At 40.3% G+C, this 21,106-nt stretch overlaps 1 protein-coding gene and 1 pseudogene across 3 annotated transcripts in view; one reads left to right on the top strand and one right to left on the bottom strand.

Moving 5' to 3' along the window:
• ZNF41 (zinc finger protein 41) overlaps positions 1 to 10,547 on the top strand; it is a 43,154-nt gene extending 32,607 nt beyond the window's left edge. For all 3 annotated transcript variants that reach the window (XM_032426588.1, XM_032426590.1, XM_032426589.1), the window contains exons 3-5: positions 614 to 740; positions 1,005 to 1,100; positions 5,685 to 10,547. In XM_032426588.1, coding sequence (XP_032282479.1) covers positions 614 to 740; positions 1,005 to 1,100; positions 5,685 to 7,717 — 2,256 coding nt within the window. In that variant the 3' untranslated portion in view covers positions 7,718 to 10,547. The remainder of the gene's footprint in view (positions 1 to 613; positions 741 to 1,004; positions 1,101 to 5,684) is intronic.
• Positions 10,548 to 14,317: 3,770 nt separating this feature from the next.
• LOC116646033 lies at positions 14,318 to 17,729 on the bottom strand (annotated as a pseudogene).
• Between the last annotated feature and the right edge of the window lie 3,377 nt (positions 17,730 to 21,106).

Raw genomic sequence — 21,106 nt, 5'->3', positions numbered from 1 at the left:
TTTTTTTTTTTTTTTTTAAAGATTTTTATTTATTTATTTGAGAGAGAAAGAATGAGAGACAGAGAGCATGAGAGGGAAGAGGGCAGAGGGAGAAGCAGACTCCCTGCCGAGCAGGGAGCCCGATGCGGGACTCGATCCTGGGACTCCAGGATCATGACCTGAGCCGAAGGCAGTCGCTTAACCAACTGAGCCACCCAGGCGCCCCTCTGTATTGTTTTTAAAGGCTCTATTACTTCGCCTTTTCCTCTATGTGTTTCTTTTTATTCAATTTCTATTTTATTGAATTCTATGTTGCCATGGCCTGGCACATAATCAATCAGTAAATACATGTAGTTACATGAACTAAAGGACTTAAAGAAAGCCTATTTTAATCCTCATTTTTGCAGAAGAATGACTGAATAAATAAACAAATGAACGTACTACATACACAATGAATGTCAAGATACTTCAGTAAGTTTTTTTCTCTCACAAAATGAAATACAAAACCAGGTATTGAGTGAAAACCCTATGTGATATGTTATGGTAAAACATCATTAAAAACAACTTCCTATTTGTCTTCCTTCCAACCCCCAGTGCTGACCATGTCGCCTTGAACAGGACTGTGTTGTTACAGGTCTCCGTGTCATTCAAGGATGTGACTGTGGACTTCAGCAGGGAGGAGTGGCAGCACTTGGACCCTGCTCAGAGACGCCTGTACCGGGATGTGACGCTGGAGAACTACAGCCACCTGCGCTCAGTGGGTAAGCCAGCTGCCTGTGTGTCTGCCAGGCGCCTGAGTGTGGCTATTTCCATTCTCAGCTGCTGGATGTTCTGGAACATCTTAAGTGTGTGATGGTGTCATCCTTGATTTGTCCAAGATTCTTCAGTCCCTTTTCAGCACTATCATTATTACTCTGTTCCCAGTGAAATGTGATTACTTTTCAGAAGAGCAAATGAAAATGTCATTGAAAGTCCCCTGAAATCCAGTCAGCTGGACCCAATCCTGTACCATCTCCTGTTAACAGGGTACCAGGTTCCCAAACCAGAGGTCATCTTCAAGTTGGAGCAAGGAGAGGGGCCATGGACATTGGAGGGGGAAACCCCACAGCAGGGCTGTTCAGGTGAGTGAGTTTGACTCAGGCCAATGGCGGACATGGAAGTAAATCTCACTTTTTCTAGAAGAAGCTGATACCTTTGAAAGGCTGTGAAGATAACCTGCCTTGAAAGTTCTAAACTTCTTTTTTTTTTAAAGATTTTATTTATTTATTTGACTGAGAGAGAGCGCGCGCGCGCGCGCGAGAGAGAGAGAGAGAGAGCACACAAGCAGGGGGAGCGGCGGGCAGAGGGAGATGGAGAAGCAGGCTCCCCGCTGAGCAAGGAGCCCAGTGCGGGCCTCGATTCCAGGACCCCGGGATCATGTCCTGAGCCGAAAGCAGATGCTTAACCGACTGAGCCACCCAGGCGCTCTGAAAGTTCTAAACTTCTGTAGTTTATTGGAGATAGTTCACAGAAGCTCCTTTGATACCTAAGCAGTTTCTCCAAGTTCGACCCTTGCAAATAGCCATTGTCTTCATTGCTTGGCTTTTTGACAAGAGAGCTGTCTCTAGTCTCTGTACCCTGGGTCACATACATACTACCCTATCTTATCTAAGATCTTTTCATTCTTCCTACTCCACTCCCACCCCCTTTATCTTAGATTCTTTTTGTACATTCAGGTATTTTAACATTTCTTCCCTTTTATTCCAATTCCACATGTTCATTCCTTATACCTCCTCCCAGGGGCAACTGAGCTACTGTGTTTTATCTGTGAATTTGTGTGGTATTCTTTAAAAGCCTGAAATATTGGTTTCTGAGTATGTATTTTTAGTATATGTAAATTATATTGCACCACATGTCTTAATTCTGTTCCTTTTTTTTCACTCATCCATGAGATCGTCCGTTTTGCAGTGTGTTCATCTGGCTTCATTCCTTCAAATGGCTGCATAGTATTCCACGGTGTGCTGGTACCACATCTTACTTAACCATTCACTCAGTGGTGGGACCTAGGGTTGTTGCTAATACAAACTCCCAGCTAATACAAACAACTTTACGATAAATTTCTACAAAAATATTCCCTTTTGGAAGGTGAGAATTTCTTGGGAATGTTTATAGAAGAGGGGATCTGCCTAATCATTGCATAGTTTTATCCTGAATTTGACCGAGCACCACCATATTATTCTCAGATTGGCTGCACGAATCTATACTAACCATGGTGCGCAAAGGTTCTTGCTTTCCTAGAGTTTCTGCCAACAATTAATAGAGCCAGAGTTTCTCATTTTTTGGCCAACAATGGGTATAAAGTGGTATCTCATTTTTTATTTTGCATTTCTCCAGTACCTAGTTTCAGCCTTTCATTACTGACCTATTGTGGTCTCCTTGAGTTTTCCTTTTATGAGTGACCTTGTCTTGTTTCACTTGAGTTTCCTGTCTCTTATTGATTCGCATCCAATTTATTACTCACCCTTTTTTCCAGCCTTCTCGTCTTCCTTACCCCCATACATGAGGTTGCCCTAGGGACCCTGCTGTTCACCAATCTTTTCTTCATATACATGCAAAGATTCATCCATACTGAATTCTGATGACTCTGCTTTTGACACCTCCAGTCTGGTTTTCACTGGTACTTTAGTACTAGATTTAGCTACCCAGAAAGTTCCCATGAGATGTTTCTCTTGACCCTCAGTACGTTAGAAATTAGAATCATCATCTCACACATCACCTTCCCACCTTCCAAATTCTGTCACATTCTGTCAGTGCTTCTTAAATCTTTCAGCCGTTTTTTTTTAATTAGTCACCCTACAGTTCCTAGTGCTTTTCCATTTTTGCAAATATCATTTTCAGTTCTCAGTTCATCTTCCCAGTTCCCAGTAATATCACCTAAAACCAGCTCCATATTTTCTTATGCCTGGATTACGATGATTTTATTCCTGATTGAATTTGCTGATTCCATTCTTTTTATTAGTTCACTTTCAGTGACCATTTGGACGTCTTCTTTGGAAAACTGTCTATTCAGTTCCTCTACCCATTTTTTAATTGGTTTGCTTATTTTGTGCCAATGAGTTGTATGAGTTCTTTATGTAATTTAGATATTAACTCCTTCAGATGCATGACTTGCAAATATCTTCTCCCCTTACGTAGGTTGCTTTTTCATTTTTTTGATTGTTTCTTTTGCGGTGCATTTTTAACATTTTCTTGATGTCTACCACATTTGTTAGTGTTCCGTGAATCTGACTCTTTATTCTGTGCTCTATTTAGATGATACATTTTCACCTGGTGATCAGATTTTGGTGTTCCATGAAATGGCTCATTTACTCCAGCGCATATGGCTCTTTCCTTTTCCTCACCTTTCTTCCCACAGGAACTCAGGAAAAAAAGCACAGATTTTAGACTGTGTGGTAACTGAGGCCTTTACCTCTATGTTTTTAGAAAGTTCCCAGAATTAAAAGCCTGTTTCTTATTGTATAATTCAGGGGCTGATCAGGGAGAGAAACTACATACAAATTTGAACAGGGAAAGCATAACATAAAGAATTAGTAGCTCTGGCAAGATGGAAGTGACAAGAGATTAGCTAGCAAAAGTAAAGAGAAAGCTAAAGAATAAAGGAATAGCAGATAAAAGGAACAGACGGTGCCTCTCGGGCTGCGATGGAGCACCCAAGGAAGAGCCTCCCCTGCTTCCCAGCGATGAATCCAGACCTTGTTGAGGGACCCAACCAGGGCCCAGAGCGTGGAAGAAGAGTTACTGTGGGGCCACACTGGTGGAACTTGCTGGCAAGCTGCCCTCGGGGGTTCCAGAGAAAGCTGATCATGGGGAAGCTTCGCATTGGAGGTAGCCCCCTACACATCATCTGCGAGGGGTGCCAGGGGCAACCGCTCGGGGCCGTGTGCTGCCGGCTGCAACACACTGCAGGAGCCTGGAGCTGGAGAAGCTACTAGTGCTGCAGGAGCTGGGTGCTAGAAAAGTCATCTGCGCTGCAGAAGCTGAGGTCCAGAGAAGCCACCCACACCGCAAGACCTGGGTGCATGGGAAGCAAAACCCCTCCTGCAGTGTTTCGCCATCACCCTGTGCTGGAAAGGCTCAGCAGTGGGACAGATCTTTAAAGAGACTCAGATCCATCTTTTTGTAGAGCAGGCAAAGAGGCGTGAATTCAGAGTTGAGAGGCAATAAGTTGATACCCAGCACATTTATTCTTCCATTTTCTGAAGCAAAGCATGGAAAATATTTGGCAAACTTAAATTTATTGGATTTGGGGAGATAGGCAGAGGAGGATATTTTGCTCTCTTTTGGAAGGATTTTTCAAGTGTCTGCTCAGAGGAATTCAAAGGACCATAGATTATATTTGGAAAGAGGAGACAGCTGCATGAAATGTTCACAGTTGCAGGCTTTGTGTTCCCAAAGAAAACTGGGCCAAATTAAGTATCAATATGAGTGGTACCATGTCCGACTTGTAAATTCATAGCGGATATAACCTCCCTAGAAGTGTACTGAAATTAGAGCTAATACCAAGGACAATACATTTTGAATATGCAGAGGAGCGAAACAACAAGCTTAGTATCAATGTATATCCTCTTTTATATAAGAATTCTGAGATGAATGGATTCATTCAACAAGACAACTCTGATCCCAATGGGCCATTCAGGGACCATGTTCCAGGTCATTGCTCTGCCGTCTCCTAGGGCATCGTTGTCAGCTGCGTGGTTAATGTTGGGTCATCGTTGAGTCCAGTGGGAAGGAGAGAGGGGGAGAGTTTTGCCCACTGTCTTAAGGCCCAGCCTGGCAGCCGCACATACCACTTGTACTCATACTCCACTGGTGAGGACAAAGTGAGGCTGGTAAATGTAATGCCCAGCTACATCCTAGTAGTATAAAAGAAGAGACGAATGAAAATCGTTTTTGGTGGATGGCTTGCAGTTTCTGCCATAGGTGGCTTTCTCTTGCCTACTTGACACTTGTTGAAAGCACGTGGTCCCTGGGACCAAGGAAAACTTGCAGCTGGCTAGAGAGTGGGAGCACGGATATCTACTGACTATTTGGATGGCTGATGTTGCCACAGGGTTTCCTATAGACGTAGAGGAATGGGTCTTTGAGGCACATAAAGTTTATGTTGGTGCTCATATGGTTCAGAGGGAAAAGTGAGAGAAAGCAAAGAGATTAGAAAGGTTTAGAGCTAATAAGTAATAAAGACATATAATCTGAACTATTTCTGCCATGCTAGGATTTCCCTTTAACAGACTTCGGTTTCTTCTTCTGGTTAGACTCACTCTCCAGACCTCCTACATAGTGGATATGAATCCCCAGGATTCAAATCCCATCTCTCTCACTTATTTAGCAATTTGACCTTCAGCACGTTACACAACCTCTGTGCTTCTGTTTTCTCATCTGTGAAACATGATTGGTAATGATGGCTGCTGCTTAGGGTTTGGTGAGGATCCAATGAGCTATTACGTGTAGAGCACTTGGAACGGTGCCTGGCGCATCGTAAATGGTATATAATTATTTTGCAACAGTAAGCACTTTAGAAGAATTTTGTATTACTACATTATTACTATTTTCATTACTGTCATATGGACTCTTCCATTTCTGCACTCATCTTGTCTGAACTACAGGTACCCCCTACCCTCTGCTAATTGTCCTTTGAGTCATTTTTACTTTTTTCTTCTTCTTTTTAGACGAGGCTATTGGGGAAATGCAACAACAGAGAATTTCTGGAAAAGTTTCATTCCACTGTGAGAAATTTGGTCAGCCCATAGGAAAAGATCCATTGTGTTCCATTTTAGAAGAATTGTGGCAAAATAATAGCCAGCTAGAGAGATATCAAGAAAGCCAAAATAACCCTTTAAGTCATGTGAAAGTACTGATTGAGGAGAGGGGCTATGAATGTAAAAATACTGAAAAAATAATTCACGTGAGTACCAAGCTTGTTCCTTCAATTAAAAGACTCCATAACTATGACACATTTGGAAAGAGTTTGAAGCATACTTTAAACTTACACAATCATAATAAAAGCAATGCAACAAAGAAGCTTGATAAGATTTTTGGAAATGATAATAATTTTGCCCATAGCTCTTCCTCTACTGAGAATGCGAATACAGGAGCAAATTCCTGTGAAATTAATCGATGTGAAAAACATCTTGGCAACAAACAAGTTCTCATCCACCATGAGAACATTCAGACTGGGGAGCAACTTTATGTATGTACTGAGTGTGTAAAGAGCTTCCCCCAGAAGTCACATCTCTTTGAGCATCAGAGAATTCATGCTGAGGAAGAATCCCATGAATGCCATAAAAGTGACAAAGCCCTCATTCCGAAGCCACAGATTAATGTACCTCAAAGTGTTTATGCAGGAGATAAACCCTATATATGTACTCAGTGTGGGAAGGCCTTTACTCTCAAGTCAAACCTCATTACACATCAGAAAATTCATACCGGGCAGAAACCCTATAAATGCACTGAATGTGGAAAAGCCTTTTTCCACAGATCGTATCTCTTTAGACATATGAGAATTCATACAGGAGAAAAACCATATGAATGCAGTGAATGTGGAAGAGGCTTCTCCCAGAATTCAGACCTTACTATACATCAGAAAACTCATACTGGAGAGAAACACTATGCATGCAGCGAATGTGGGAAAGCCTTCACAAGAAAATCAGCACTCAGAATGCATCAGAGAATCCACACAGGAGAGAAACCCTATGTATGCACTGAATGCGGGAAGGCCTTCATCCAGAAATCACATTTCAATACACATCAGAGAATCCATACTGGCGAAAAGCCTTATGAATGCAGTGAGTGTGGAAAATCATTCACTAAGAAGTCACAACTCCATGTACATCAAAGAATTCACACCGGAGAAAAACCCTATATATGTACAGAATGTGGAAAGGTCTTTACTCATAGGACAAACCTCACTACACATCAGAAAACTCATACTGGAGAGAAACCCTATATGTGTGCTGAATGTGGCAAGGCTTTCAGTGACCAGTCAAATCTCATTAAACACCAGAAAACTCACACTGGAGAGAAGCCTTATAAGTGCAATGGCTGTGGAAAAGCCTTCATATGGAAGTCACGCCTCAAAATACATCAGAAATCTCATATTGGAGAGAGACACTATGAATGCAATGAATGTGGGAAAGCCTTTATCCAGAAATCGACATTAAGTGTGCATCAGAGGATCCACACAGGAGAGAAACCCTACGTTTGTCCTGAATGTGGGAAGGCCTTCATCCAGAAGTCACACTTCATTGCACATCATAGAATTCATACTGGAGAGAAGCCTTATGAATGCAGTGACTGTGGGAAATGCTTTACTAAGAAGTCACAACTCCGTGTGCATCAGAAGATTCACACAGGAGAGAAACCCAATATATGTGCTGAATGTGGAAAGGCCTTCACTGACAGGTCAAATCTTATAACACACCAAAAAATCCATACTAGAGAGAAACCCTATAAATGCAGTGACTGTGGAAAAACCTTCACCTGGAAGTCCCGCCTCACTATCCATCAGAAATCTCATACTGGAGAAAGACACTACGAATGCAGTAAATGCGGGAAAGCCTTCATCCAGAAAGCAACATTAAGTATGCATCAGATTATTCATACCGGAAAGAAACCCTATGCTTGTACAGAATGTCAGAAGGCCTTCACGGACAGATCAAATCTCATTAAACACCAGAAAACACATAGTGGAGAAAAAGTATAAAGCCATTGACTGAAAAAGCCTTCAGCTGGAACTCACAACTGGGGATGCATCAGATGTCTCATAGTGGGGAAGAGGAGTGCCGGATGCTGCGATTGGGGTACAGGGGGAGGTGGGCATGACAGACCACAGCTTAAGTAAACAGAAGGCAAACAGAGCCAAGTATCCTTCAGTCAATTGGAAATACAAGTACCTGCACCACCACAGCTGACATGCAGTTATATGCATAGGGAGACACTTTGATAAGGCATTTGAGCAATAGTCCTGTTTGGTTGCATGATTCACACAGAGACCCTCAAGCTCATACACATGGTAGAAAGACAGACCCCAGGAGATGGTAGAAAGACAGACCCCAGGAGATGACTTGTAATCTCTTATGTTTCACTTTTTGGATGAAGGACTTTATAAATTCAGCACTGATTAGTTCTTCATACCCTGGGATGTAAAAGTACTTAATATTGGCCACCTTTTTTTTTTTTCCAAATTCCTAGGGTGGGGAGAAGCGTTTTCATTGTCCAAACACCTACAGAGCACCAAAGTCAAGGCAAAAACCTATTTGGGAAGGCAGATCTGTGAGTAGAAGCCAGAAGTTTTTGTGATCGTGGACATTTAAGGCACAAAAAAAATTGCCACGAGGAACTGTTCTTTCTCTTCCCTCCACCAGAGTATATTTTTAAAAAACGAAATAGAATTTTTAAACCCAAAGTCTCACTTTAAGTTTAAAATGACTTTATACATTGGCAAATTAGGCATAGCTCTAGCCGATTTTAACAGGAATATAGTTATTAAACCTTACAGACATCTAAAGTGGCAGCTCTTCTCTCATTACTTCCGTGCTGTGACAGCAGGTGATTCACATCCAAAAAAGGTATGCATACTTTCTAACCTGTACCCCAAAAGCTATCATTTATGTAAGCTGCATACCATAGACTTCTCATCCCCCTAAAACAATGGAACTGAGCCACAGCACACTGGACTTCCGGTCTCATCTGCTGAAGCTTCTGCTTTCTTTGGGATTCCTGTTTGAAAAGGAGTGGTTGATAAATTGGGTTTCAATACATAACATTTTTATTTTGTTTTTCTTTCAATTTGGTAGGATACATTCATTTTCTACACGCACATTAAGAGTAGTTTTGTCTCAACTGCTATGGGATAAAATCTTGTTGCACTGTATTTGGTTAGTCTAAGATATGATTATAGTTGAATAACTGGAAGACTTCTCTAGAAAGAGCACTGCCTTTTTTTTTTTTTTAAAGCATTGATATATAGACACTTTCTCATTTTCCCTTCAATGTTTTGTATGATACTCATAAGAAAAGGGGCTTTCTAGCATGCAATTTTACCTTATTTTTAAACCTTTTTATTAATGTATAATGCATACAGAAAATGCAGATATCATAAGCAAACAGCTCAATGAACTCTTTCAAACTGAACATACTCAGATCAAGAAACACAACATACCAAACACTCCAGAAGCATTCCCTGTGCTCCCTTCCAGGCCTTGTCCCCTCAACCCCCAAGATAAACACTATCCTGACTTCTAACAGCATAGATTAGTTTTGTCTGTTTGGTATTTTATATAAATTGAGTCAAACAGTTATATTTCCTATTTTAGAATATACTCTTTAGTGTCTATCTTTCATTCACATTGTAAATGTGAGGTTCATCCATTTTGTTGAATGCAGTTGTAGATAATTCATTCTCATGGTCGTGTTATATTCCACTGTGTGAATATACTACAATATGTTTATTCCACTGTTGATGGACATTTGGGTTGTCTGCGGATTCAGGCTATTAGGAATAGCTATAAATATTTTAGTACCTATTTATTAATGAACACATTTATGAATTTCTGTCAGGCATATTTCTAGGATTTGAACTGCCAAGTCATACAGTATTGATATGCTCAGCTTTAGCTTATAAAACTAGTTTTCCAAAGTGGCTGTACCAATATACACTCCCACCAGCACAGTGTATGGGTTCTAGTTGCTCCAGATTCTTGCCAATACTTGGTATTTTCCATCTTTTTTTACTTTAGCTCACATATATATACCTACATAGGTATATATAGAGATATATCCATAATGGTTAGTATATAGTGATATCTCGGTGTGATTTTAATTTTTATTTCTTGTCTTCCAATTCTACCATAGTAGCTCCCCAAGACAGTTAACTGATATCTGAGATCTGAGACCCAGGGCATGGTCCTCACATGCCTGCACCATTTATATTTCACCAACAATAGTAAGCAAATAGTAACTTTAAATCTTCCCACACAAAAAAGCCTAAAGCCAGATGGTTTAACTGGTTAATTGCATTAAACATTTATAGGAGAAATAATATCGAAACTCCATACAATCTTTCAAAAAATAGAGGAAGAAGGAACACTCTCCAAGTCTGTGAAGCCGGTATTACCCTGATACTTAAGCCATACCAACACATAACAACAACAACAAAACTACAGACCAGTATTCCTCATGAATATAGAGGTAAAAATCCTCAACAAAATATCAGCAAATTGAACCTAACACCATATAAAAGAATTATACATCATGACCAAGTGAGATTTATTCCATGATGCAAAGCTGTTTCAACATTCAAAAATCAGTCAATGTAATCATATTAATAAGCAGAAGAAGAAAAGTCACATGATCTACGGATTCAATACAATTTTATCAAACTTCCAGCAGGCTTTCTTCCCCCAAAACTGATAAACTAATCTTCAAAATATAGAGAGAGTTAGAAAGGATCAAGAATAGCAAAAAGGGGGCGCCTGGGTGGCTCAGTCAGTTGAGCATCTGTCTTCAGCTCAGGTCATGATCCCAGCGTCTTGGGATCGAGCCCCACGTCGGGCTCCGTGCTCAGCGGGGAGCCTGCTTCTCCCTCTCCCTCTGCCTGCCTGTCTGCCTACTTATGATCTCACTCTCTCTCTCTCTGTCAAATAAATAAATAAAATCTTTAAAAAAAAAAAAAAGAATAGCAAAAAGGAACCTGCCAAAGAACAAAGAGGAAGGACATTTGCCTACCAATTTCAAAATTATTATAAAGCTACAGTAATTGAGATAGTATGGTACTGGCGTGGGGATAGATACATAGATCAACAGAACAGAACAGAGTCCAGTAATAAACCCTCATACTTATGGTAAACATTTTTTTTTTCACAAAAGTGTGAAGGCAATTCAATGGGGAAAGAAAAAGCCTTTCAACATTTGGTGGAGGGATAATTGGATATTCACATGCAAAAAGATAAATTTAAATCTTGCTTCACACCATTCCAACAACTCAAAATGGATCATAGACATAAATATAAAAGCTAAAACCATAAAAGTTTTAGCAGAAAACAGGAGAAACTCTGTGACCTTGTTTTAGGCAAGAAATTCTTAGATAGGACACCAAGAGCATGATCCATAAGGAAAAAAAATAATAAACTGGACTTCAGCAAACCAAAAAGGTTTGTGCTTCCAAAGACACCACTGAGAAAATGAAAAGACAAAACAGACTGGGAGAGGGTGCACCTGGGTGGCTCAGTCGTTATGCGTCTGCCTTCAGCTCAGGTCATGATCCCAGGGTCCTGGGATCGAGCCCCGCATCAGGCTCCCTACTCAGCAGGAAGCCTGCTTCTCCCTCTCCCACTCCCCCTGCTTGTGTTCCCTCTCTCGCTGTCTCTCTGTCCAAATAAATAAATAAAATCTTTAAAAAAAAAAAAAAAACAGCCTGGGAGAAAACATTTGTAAATCCTATGTCTGATAAAGGACCTGTATGCAGGATATATAAACAACACTTACAACTCAATAAAAAGAAGACAAACAACCCATTTTAAAAATGGACAAAAGACTTGAAGAGACATTTCACCAAAGAAGAGAATAGTGCAAGTAAGCACATAAAGAGATGCTAACATTATTAGTCATTAGGGAAATTTTAATGAAAACCACAATGAAATACCACTTTACATGCCACTAAAATGGCTATAATAAAAAAAGACAATCGTAACAAATGTTGGCAAATACATGGAGAATTAGGAACTTTCATACATTTCTGGTGTAAATGCATTAAAGTGGTATAGCCACTTTGGAAAAGTGGCAGTTTCCTTAAAAGTTCATCATAAATTTATCCTAAGACCCAGCGACGTCACTCCTAGTATCCACCCAAAAGATAGGTAATGCGTTCACACAAACACTTGCACCTATTTATAGCAGCATTATTTATACAAGGCAAAAAGTAGAGACGATCCAAATGTCCATCAACTGGTAAATGAATACACAAAATGTGGTGCATTCAACAATACAAACGAACAAACCCTAATAAATACTACAACATGAAGGAACCTCAAAAATACTACACTAAGGGACACCTGGGTGGCTCAGTCGTTGGGCGCCTGCCTTCGGCTCAGGTCATGATCCCAGAGTCCTGGGATCGAGCCCCGCATCGGGCTCCCTGCTCAGCAGGAGGCCTGCTTCTCCCTCTCCCACTCCCCCTGCTTGTGTTCCCTCTCTGGCTGTGTCTCTCTCTGTCAAATAAATAAAATCTCAAAAAAAAAAAAAATACTACACTAAGTGAAAGAAGCAAGACACAAAAGATCAAGGATTGTATTTGTATATTGTATTTATATGAAATTTCCAGAAAAATCTATAAAGATCTGTAGATTAGTGGTTGCCTGGGGGTGAGAATGGGAATGGTCATTAACTGTAAATTAGTACAGGAATCTTATTGGGGTGATACAAATGTTCTAGAACTTGATTGTGGTGATGGTTTCACAACTAGGTAAATTTAATAAAGGTCATTGAGGTGATCCTTAATTCCATTCCTTTTTAAACATCTGGATTCCCTGCCATAACATCTGTTGCCACTTATAGCTAGAATGAACTGTTGTCTTGGAGCCTGTTGTACATTTAAGAATAAACTTTTGTTTAAAAAAAGTCCTTGAACTGTACAATTTAAATATGGAATGTAAATTATACCTCAATAAAGGTTTCTTTTTCAGAGTTTGTTTTGTCTATTCTAAGTCCTTTACATTTCCATATGAATTGTAGAATAAGTTTGTCCATTTCAACAACAAAAAAGCTGCTGTGTTTTTTATTTGGATTAATTTGAATCTATAGATCAATTTGGGGATAGTTGAAATCTTAACAATATTGTTTTCTGACTCATAAATAGGTATATCTCTCAATTTCTTTAAGTATTCTTTAATGTTGTTACATTTTATTACACTTGTAGTTTTCAGTTTTTTATTTTGTTTTGATTTTAAAGATTTTATTCATTTATTTGTCAGAGAGAGAGAGAGCACAACAAGCAGGGAGAGCGGCAGGTAGAAGCAGGCTCCCCGCTGAGCAAGAACTCGATCCCAGGACCCTGGGATGATGACATGAGCCGAAGGTATACAGGTCTTTCACATCTTCTGACAAATTATTCCCTAAGGTTTTCATATTTTTCATGCTTTTTTACTTGGTGTCGTCTTGTTTATACTTTATTGTGTGATATTGGTTTTTTATTTAAATTTCATTTTTTAAAGTAATCTCTACACCTAACATGGGGCTTGAACTCACATCCCTGAGATCAAGAGCCGCATGCTCCACTGACTGAGCCAGCCAGGTGCCCCTTTAATTTAAATTTCTTATTGTTAATTACTAGTATATAGAATGTCAATTGATGTTTATATGTTTATCTTGTGCAGAAGATAGAGGAAACAGTCCCCACACAAGATTGCCCTCACTTATGACAGCAACAGCAAGTTCAAGGGTCTCCAAGACCACTCTCAGTTTCAGTAATTCACTAGTTGGACTCTCAGAACTCATTGAAAGCTGTTAATACTCACAGTTACATTTTATTACAGCTAGAGGATAGACATTAAAATCAGTCAAGGGAAGAAGGGAATGGAACAGAGTCCTGGAAGGTAAGCTTCCAGTTGGAAGGAAGAGCTTCCAGTTGTCCTCCCCCATGGAATCAAGACATTATTCTCCTGGCATGGATATGTGACAAAGGCATGGAGTACTGCCAACCAGGGAAACTCACTCAAGCATTGGTGTCCAGAGGCTTCAATGGGCTCCATCATGTAGGTATGGTTGACTGCTCACACGATTTCAGTTTCCAACCCTCAGGAGGCCAAGCTTCATGAACCAAAGCTCCCACACTTCATTTTGTTGTTCATATGGCTCTCACCCTAACCCTAAATCACATAGTTACTATCTGGAAGGCATAAGACCCCCAGGTAAACAAAGACATTCCTATCAGGCATGACATTCCAAGGGCCTAGAGATTATTTTCCAGAAGCTGAGGGCAAAAGCAAGGTTAAATTATTTACTATCCAGGCCACGCCCTGACCTTTGGCCAATGCTCTTTCACAGCAAAATATATTTACCTGGGCATTTCCTTTCAGTATAGCATTTATATGACGTCAGCAATAGTAAAAAACAAATCCATCCTATAAGGCCATTATATACATTTTCATGTTTTTATGCTTATTTGATTACTCTTCCCCTTTCTAGTTGTACCTTATTATGAACTTGTGATGAACTATTTATCATAGAAATTAGCTAATGGTTACTTAAATCCAGTTCTTCAAGCCATTTTCCATCAGTATTATATCCTGAAAAGCCTTTAGCTCAATTACTCAATATATTTGACCATCAATATAAATATAATCTTAGCAACAATGCCAGTGTTACACCATATCATAGTATGGTAGTAGATGTAACCTGCATACAACACTATACCTATAGTCAACAATAAGGTATTGTACATTTAAATTTTTGCGTATCTCCTGTCTTCTTTCCAAAATAAAATAAAATATTCAAAAGATACTGGCACATTACTAGAGTCCCACTCAGTCATCAACAATTGGTCCAGCTCATCTCCCAAAGCAACGCCACTCAGTTTGCAGGCTCCCATTCCACCTTGTCAGGTTCCAAAAGTAGTAGTACTCTTGGCAACATATGGCTTCATTCTTTCAGGCATCTGATATAACTGAGTAAAGAGACAATATTATCTCTTGCTCTGAACCTCTCAGGGTACCAATTTAATGGATTTCCCTTGTTGCATAACCTATTTATTCAGTCTTTTACTCTCAGCTACTATTCCTCCTCTCCATTTATCATTGAATTTAATCCAAAATTTTTCACCTTTAGAAGAAACAGTAGGTTTGGCCACTGTCCTAGTCCAGATTGTCAACAGCAATGCCAGTCTAGCAAATGCTTTCCCTTCAGTCTACTCCCATTCATATAGAGTATCATCATTACATAGGTTCGGAACTACTGGAGTATCTCAACCACTAAGTAATACAGCTACATTTTGTCAACCCCAATTTTGCCAGATGAGGTGAAGGCAGAATCTATCACATTAGGCCCTTAGGAATTCTGACATAAACATTTAAAGGTACATGGGGCGCCTGGGTGGCTCAGTCGTTAAGCGTCTGCCTTCGGCTCAGGTCATGATCCCAGGGCCCCGAGATCAAGCCCCACATCAGGCTCCCTGCTCTGTGGGAAGCCTGCTTCTCCCTCTCCCACTCCCCCTGCTTGTGCTCCCTCTCTTGCTGTGTCTCTCTCTGTCAAATAAATAAATAAAATCTTAAAAAAAATAAACATTTAAAAGTACAGTTAAAATTGCTTGCTCAGGGATCATCACTCTTCTGGCACCTGCAGTTACAGCCCTGGTCCTGGGACCACTGAATCAGGTAGGGGAAAAAAAAAAGTTGAGGTGATGTCAAAGGAAACTATAATCATATCAACATTCTGTCCCACCCCTTTTACCCCAGATCCTTCTGAGAAGTGAAGGAATCTATCTATTGGAGACCCTCCTTTGCCCCCACCCCATATTGAGTGTGAGCACACTAGCAAAGGTGTGTAAGCCAGCCTCTCCTGCCTTTATCTCCCCTAGTTTTAGACAACAAATGTTTCAATTGCCTGTTTCATTTCTCAAACCACTACTCTGATACAGATGTAGTGAAAAGAAGGGGCACATGCACCCCAATGTTCATAGCAGCAATGTCCATAATAGCTAAACTGTGGAAGGAGCTGTGATGCCCTTCAATGGATGAATGGATAAAGAAGATGTGGTTCCTATATACAACGGAATATTACTCAGCCATCAGAAAGGATGAGTGCCCATCATTTGCATCGACATGGATGGAACTGGAGGGGATTATGCTAAGTGAAATAAGTCAAGCAGAGAAAGACAATTATCATATGTTTTCACTCATATGTGGAACATAAGGAATAACACGGAGGACCATAGCGGAAGGGAGGGAAAACTGAATGGGAAGAAATCAGAAAGGGAGACAAACCATAAGAGACTCTGGACTCCGGGAAACAAACTGAGGGTTACAGAAAGGAGGTAGGTGGGGACATGGGGTGATGGGGATTAAGGAGGGCACGTGTGGTGATGAGCACTGGCTGTTATATGCAACTAATGAATCATTGAACACTACATCAAAAACTAATGATGTACTATATGCTGGCTAACTGAACATAATAAAAATAATTAAATAAAACCACTACTCTGAGGGTATCTCTTTGCCCATTGTTGGACATTATGGGTTGTTCTTATGGACTGAAGTGTATACCCCCCAAAATTTATATGTTATAACTCTCAATGTGATTGTATTTAAAGATAGGTCCTTTGTGGAGATAAAGTTAAATGAGTTCATAAAGGTAGAGCCTAATCCAATAGGACTGGTGGCCTTATAGAAAGAGGAAGAGAGGGGCACCTGACTGGAATAACATGGAGGACATTAAGAGAAGGAAGGGAAAAATGGGCGGGGGGAATTGGAGGGAGAGATGAACCATGAGAGACTATGGACCTGAGAAACAAACAGGGTTTTAGAGGGGAGGGGAGAGGGGGGATTGGTTAGCCCGGTGATGGGTATTAAGGAGGGCACGTACTGCATGGAGCACTGGGTGTTATACGAAAACAATGGATCGTGGATCACCACATCAAAAACTAATGATGTATTGTATGGTGACTAACATAACATAATAAAATTTAAAAAAAAAAAAAAGAAAGCAAGTCCAGCCTCCCCACATGGTCTCCACTGACACCACATAGGGGAAGGCTTGTTACAACCCGGTCAAGACAAAAGTCCTAATTCTATAATCCATCTTTTCTGAGACCACCTTGGCAGGGGTTTGGCGTGAATTTTACAGCCTGTAGAGGGTGAAACTATAAGCTCCTCACTTGGCATCTGTTGGTGTGAGTGGGAATTAGGCCACATTTTTTCTACATTGTTTTGATTCAGTAAAGTTATTATTTTCGGAAAGTTTACTATCTCATTAGGCTGCCCATTTCCCGGTTCTTTGACAAAAGAAAGTGGTCTTTGGTAAGATCATTTGTCTTGTTTGGGTCCATTGGCATTTCTAGGTTGCCAGGGTCCCCAGCACAGTCTCAAATACATGAAGAAAAAAATCCATGGAACTCACCAGTGTGCTCTTTTTTGGTTCTGAGGTCCCTAGCCAGTCTGCATTCTTCCCTCCACCTTTCAGAATCATCTAATGTTTGGTTTTATAAATATTATTTCCAAGGGTTTTTTTTTTGTACTCAGTGGGAGAGATAGGGAAAAGGGCATCTACTCCATTTTTCCAGAAGTGGAAATCCTATATTGGGTCTTTATATATATTTCTTCCATGTCTCGACTACCTTTCTGAGGATGTGCAATACCTTTGTTCATTCATTCATTTATTCATTTATTAAATCAACCAGAACACTTACTGTGTGACTGATCATTGAAATCCTTAAGATGAACTGGTTGCTGCACAGCTGCCCTCTTGGGTTTAGACATTGTTCCATCATGGAATCCATGCCTGAATCTGCGGCATACAATTTTTAGGTGCCTCATTTGACTGACCGGTCCCAGTGGTATTTCACCTTTTAGCCTTGGCCCTCCAGTTATACTTTCTCTTCTGCTTGACAGGATAGCCGCATTTGCCACAGATCAACTTCTGAAGGTGGTAGGCCTTAGAGTCATAGTGCAGAACAATGTGTGCCTCTTATTACAATGCTTTCCAAATGATGAAGTCCCCTTCATCATCTCGTTTAGGTGGCCAAGACCAAAGAGGTGGGGAGAGAAGTCACTGTGCAATAAATTTATAATAACTTTTTTAATATCCTTATTTGCTAATTCTTTTTTTTTTTTTTTAAAGATTTTATTTATTTATTTGACAGAGAGGCACAGCGAGAGAGGGAACACAAGCGGGGGGAGTGGGAGAGGGAGAAGCAGGTTTCCCGCTGAGCAGGGAGCCCGATGCGGGGCTCGATCCCAGGACCCTGAGATCATGACCTGAGCCGAAGGCAGACGCTTAACGACTGAGCCACCCAGGCACCCTTTATTTGCTAATTCTAACATGTGTGTCAGTTCTGGGTTAGTTGATTGCTCGATTATTCTCATTATGTGTGCTATTTTCCTACCTCTTTGCATACCTATTGATATTTGATTGAACGCCATTGTGGATTTTACTTTGTTGGATACTGGATATTTACGCATTTTTATAAATTATTTTGAGTTTTGTTTTGGGACACAAGTAAGTTCCTTGGAAAGTTTTATCCTTACAGGTCAGGTCTTCCTTATATAATTTTTAGGTGTATCTGGAGCAGCACTCAACCTAGGGCTAATTATTCCCCACTATTGGGGCAATAGCTTCTGGAATTTTTTATGCAATGCCTTATTTTTCCAGTCTGGTTGGTGATCACAGGCACTATTACCAGCCATGTATGAGCATCAGACCCCATGGATGGTTCTCACTGACCTTAGTTTCCTCACACACATGTGCTGATCAGTACTCTATTGAACACTCACGGAGGACCCTAGAGAGATCACTTGGATTTTCTCTCTGTGCAGTTTTCTCCATTCTGGTGGTTTGTCCTATGAATTCTAGCTGCCTTCTTCTCCTTAGACTCTCAGTTCCTTCTCAAGTCAGGGAATTCACCAGACTTTTCCTCAGTTACCCTTCTCTGTGCAATGCCCTGGCAAGTCTCTCAAGGAAGTATGCTAGACCAATCACAAGGTTCACTTCATTTGTTTCTCTTTCCTCAGGGATCACTGTTGTTCATTGCCAGATATCCAGGGCCTTGAAAACTGTGGGGGCTTTTTAAATGTATTTTGTCTGTTTTTTTTTTTTCTTTGTTTGTTCCAGGCCTCAGGGAAATCTGGTCCCTGTGACTCCATCTTGGCTGGAATGAGTCACAGAAGAAAATCTATAAATGTGAAGATTTGTCAGTAGAGGTCACCAATATGAGATATACTTGAGTTAGTGTGATTGTTATCAATAGGGAATACTGTAACCTGGGTTTGAGACAAGTATGCCAATGAACCTATATCAATGAATGGGGAATTTGTATCTATTAAGTGCTCATCAGTGTGGGATATATTGGGAAGTATTTAAGAGGAGATATGTTAATGTAGGCTGTCAATAAGAAATATTCTCCAGTATGTGAAAATTTATGAGTGTGTTCAACTGAGATTTTCAATGTAAAAAATTCCAGTGGGCAGGCATTTACAAATCAGATCTGTAAATTGGGTTGTCAATGAGAGATATGCTTGATGAGTATTTAAGAACAAAGAGATTTTTCACCAGTGATCATCAATGGAGTTATATGGGTTGGGGGCAGTATTTATGAATATTGATCCTGATAAATGTGGAGCTACCAATCAGGGGTACATGGATAGGTGTACATGAATGGGGAGATATACAATAGTTATTGTGTTTTTTTGTTGTTTGTTTGTTTTTAAAGATTTCTATTTATTTATTTGACAGAGAGAGAGAGAGAGCACATGAGCGCACAAGCAGGAGGAGGGGCAGAGGGAGAAGCAGACTCCCTGCTAAGCAAGGAGCCTGATGCGGGGCTTGATCCCAGGATCCTGGGATCATGACCAGAGCCAAAGGCAGACACTTAACCGGCTGAGCCACCCAGGCATCCCTATACAATAGGTATTGTATAGGCGAATGTAGTATGTATCAACAGGAGTATTATGATCGGTATAGTTGTAAAACCAGCTGAGCAATACAGCATATGCCAATAGGCAGGTGTTTAAAAAATAAGGCAATTTGTCATTAAAGATCATAAACGAGTTATACAATCAGGTGGATATTTAAGAATATAGATTTTTTTCCAAAGGCAAGCAACAATGGAGTATGTATTGTGAGGGTTATCAATAAAGAGAGATTTTTTTGAGAGAGTGCGTGTGTGCAAGGGGAGGGGAGGGGCAGAGGGAGAGGGAGAGGGAGAATCTTAAGCAGGCTCCATGCCCAGGCAGAGCCCAACATGGGGCTCGATCTCATGACCCCGAGATCATGACCTGAGCTGAAATCAGGAGTCAGATCCATAACCAACTAAGCCACCCAGGCACCCCAATAGAGATTTTTAAACAGGGGTTATATACAGATTTATTTTACTAGTTTGTTATGTGCAAAGTATCATTGGTGTTTATGTTATTCTTTAGTTTTTTCTATAATTTCAATTTTAATAAATGTACTAACAAATCAAAAAAAATAAAACCTATGTGTTTCAAAAATAAATAAATAAATAAATAGGGGTTATAATAAGAAATACTCCAATGGGGGTGGCTGGCTGGCTCGGTGGGAAGAGCATGGGACTCTTGATCTCAGCGTCATGAGTTTGAGCCCCATGTTGGGTATAGAGATTACTTAAATAAAAATAAAACCAAAAAAAAAAAAGCAGGCTTCTGGGTGGCTCAGTGGTTAAGCATCCAACTCTTGATTTCAGCTCAGGTCATGATCTCGGGGTCATGAGATCGAGCCCCATGTTGGGCTCTGCACTGGGCATGGAGCCTGCTTTAGATTCTCTCTCTCCCTCTCCCTCTGCCCCTCCTCCCCTTCTCTCTTTCTCTCTCTCTAAAAAAAAAAGAAAAGGAAAAGAAATATGCCAATGGGTGTTTATGAATAAGATTTCTTAATGTCAGACAGCTATGGTGATATGTCAATGGTTTTTATTTCTCATTGGGGAGATTTGTCAAGAGGGTTTGTGAATGGAGATATTTTAACGGGTATTTTTGAATGGAGTGGTTTTTTTTCCCAAGAGGTTAATGGATGAAAGATTTGCCAATGGGTAGGTATTTATGAAAGGGGGGGTTTACCAATGGGAATCATAAATGGAGATATGCCAGTAGGATATTCATGAATAAGTAGATAGCACAACAGTGGCTGCAGTAGGCAGAATTCTGAGAATGACCCCCAATATTCCTATCACCCTTACATAAACTCCTCCCCTTGAATGTGGGTGGAATATGAAGACATATAACTCCATGATTGTATTACATTAGGTAGCAAAAGGGATCTTGCAAATGAAATTAAGGTTAATCAGCTGACCGTAAAATAAGGAGATTATCCAGGTGAGCCTAATCTAATTAAGCACAGGCACCCTTCAAAAATGCAATTTTCTCCTGTTGGT

The sequence above is a fragment of the Phoca vitulina genome, unplaced genomic scaffold (genome assembly GCF_004348235.1).
Source record: "Phoca vitulina isolate PV1807 unplaced genomic scaffold, GSC_HSeal_1.0 scaffold35, whole genome shotgun sequence".
Classification (NCBI taxonomy): domain Eukaryota; kingdom Metazoa; phylum Chordata; class Mammalia; order Carnivora; family Phocidae; genus Phoca; species Phoca vitulina.
Note: the sequence above shows the minus strand (reverse complement) of the source record. Positions and strands in the feature narration are given on the sequence as shown.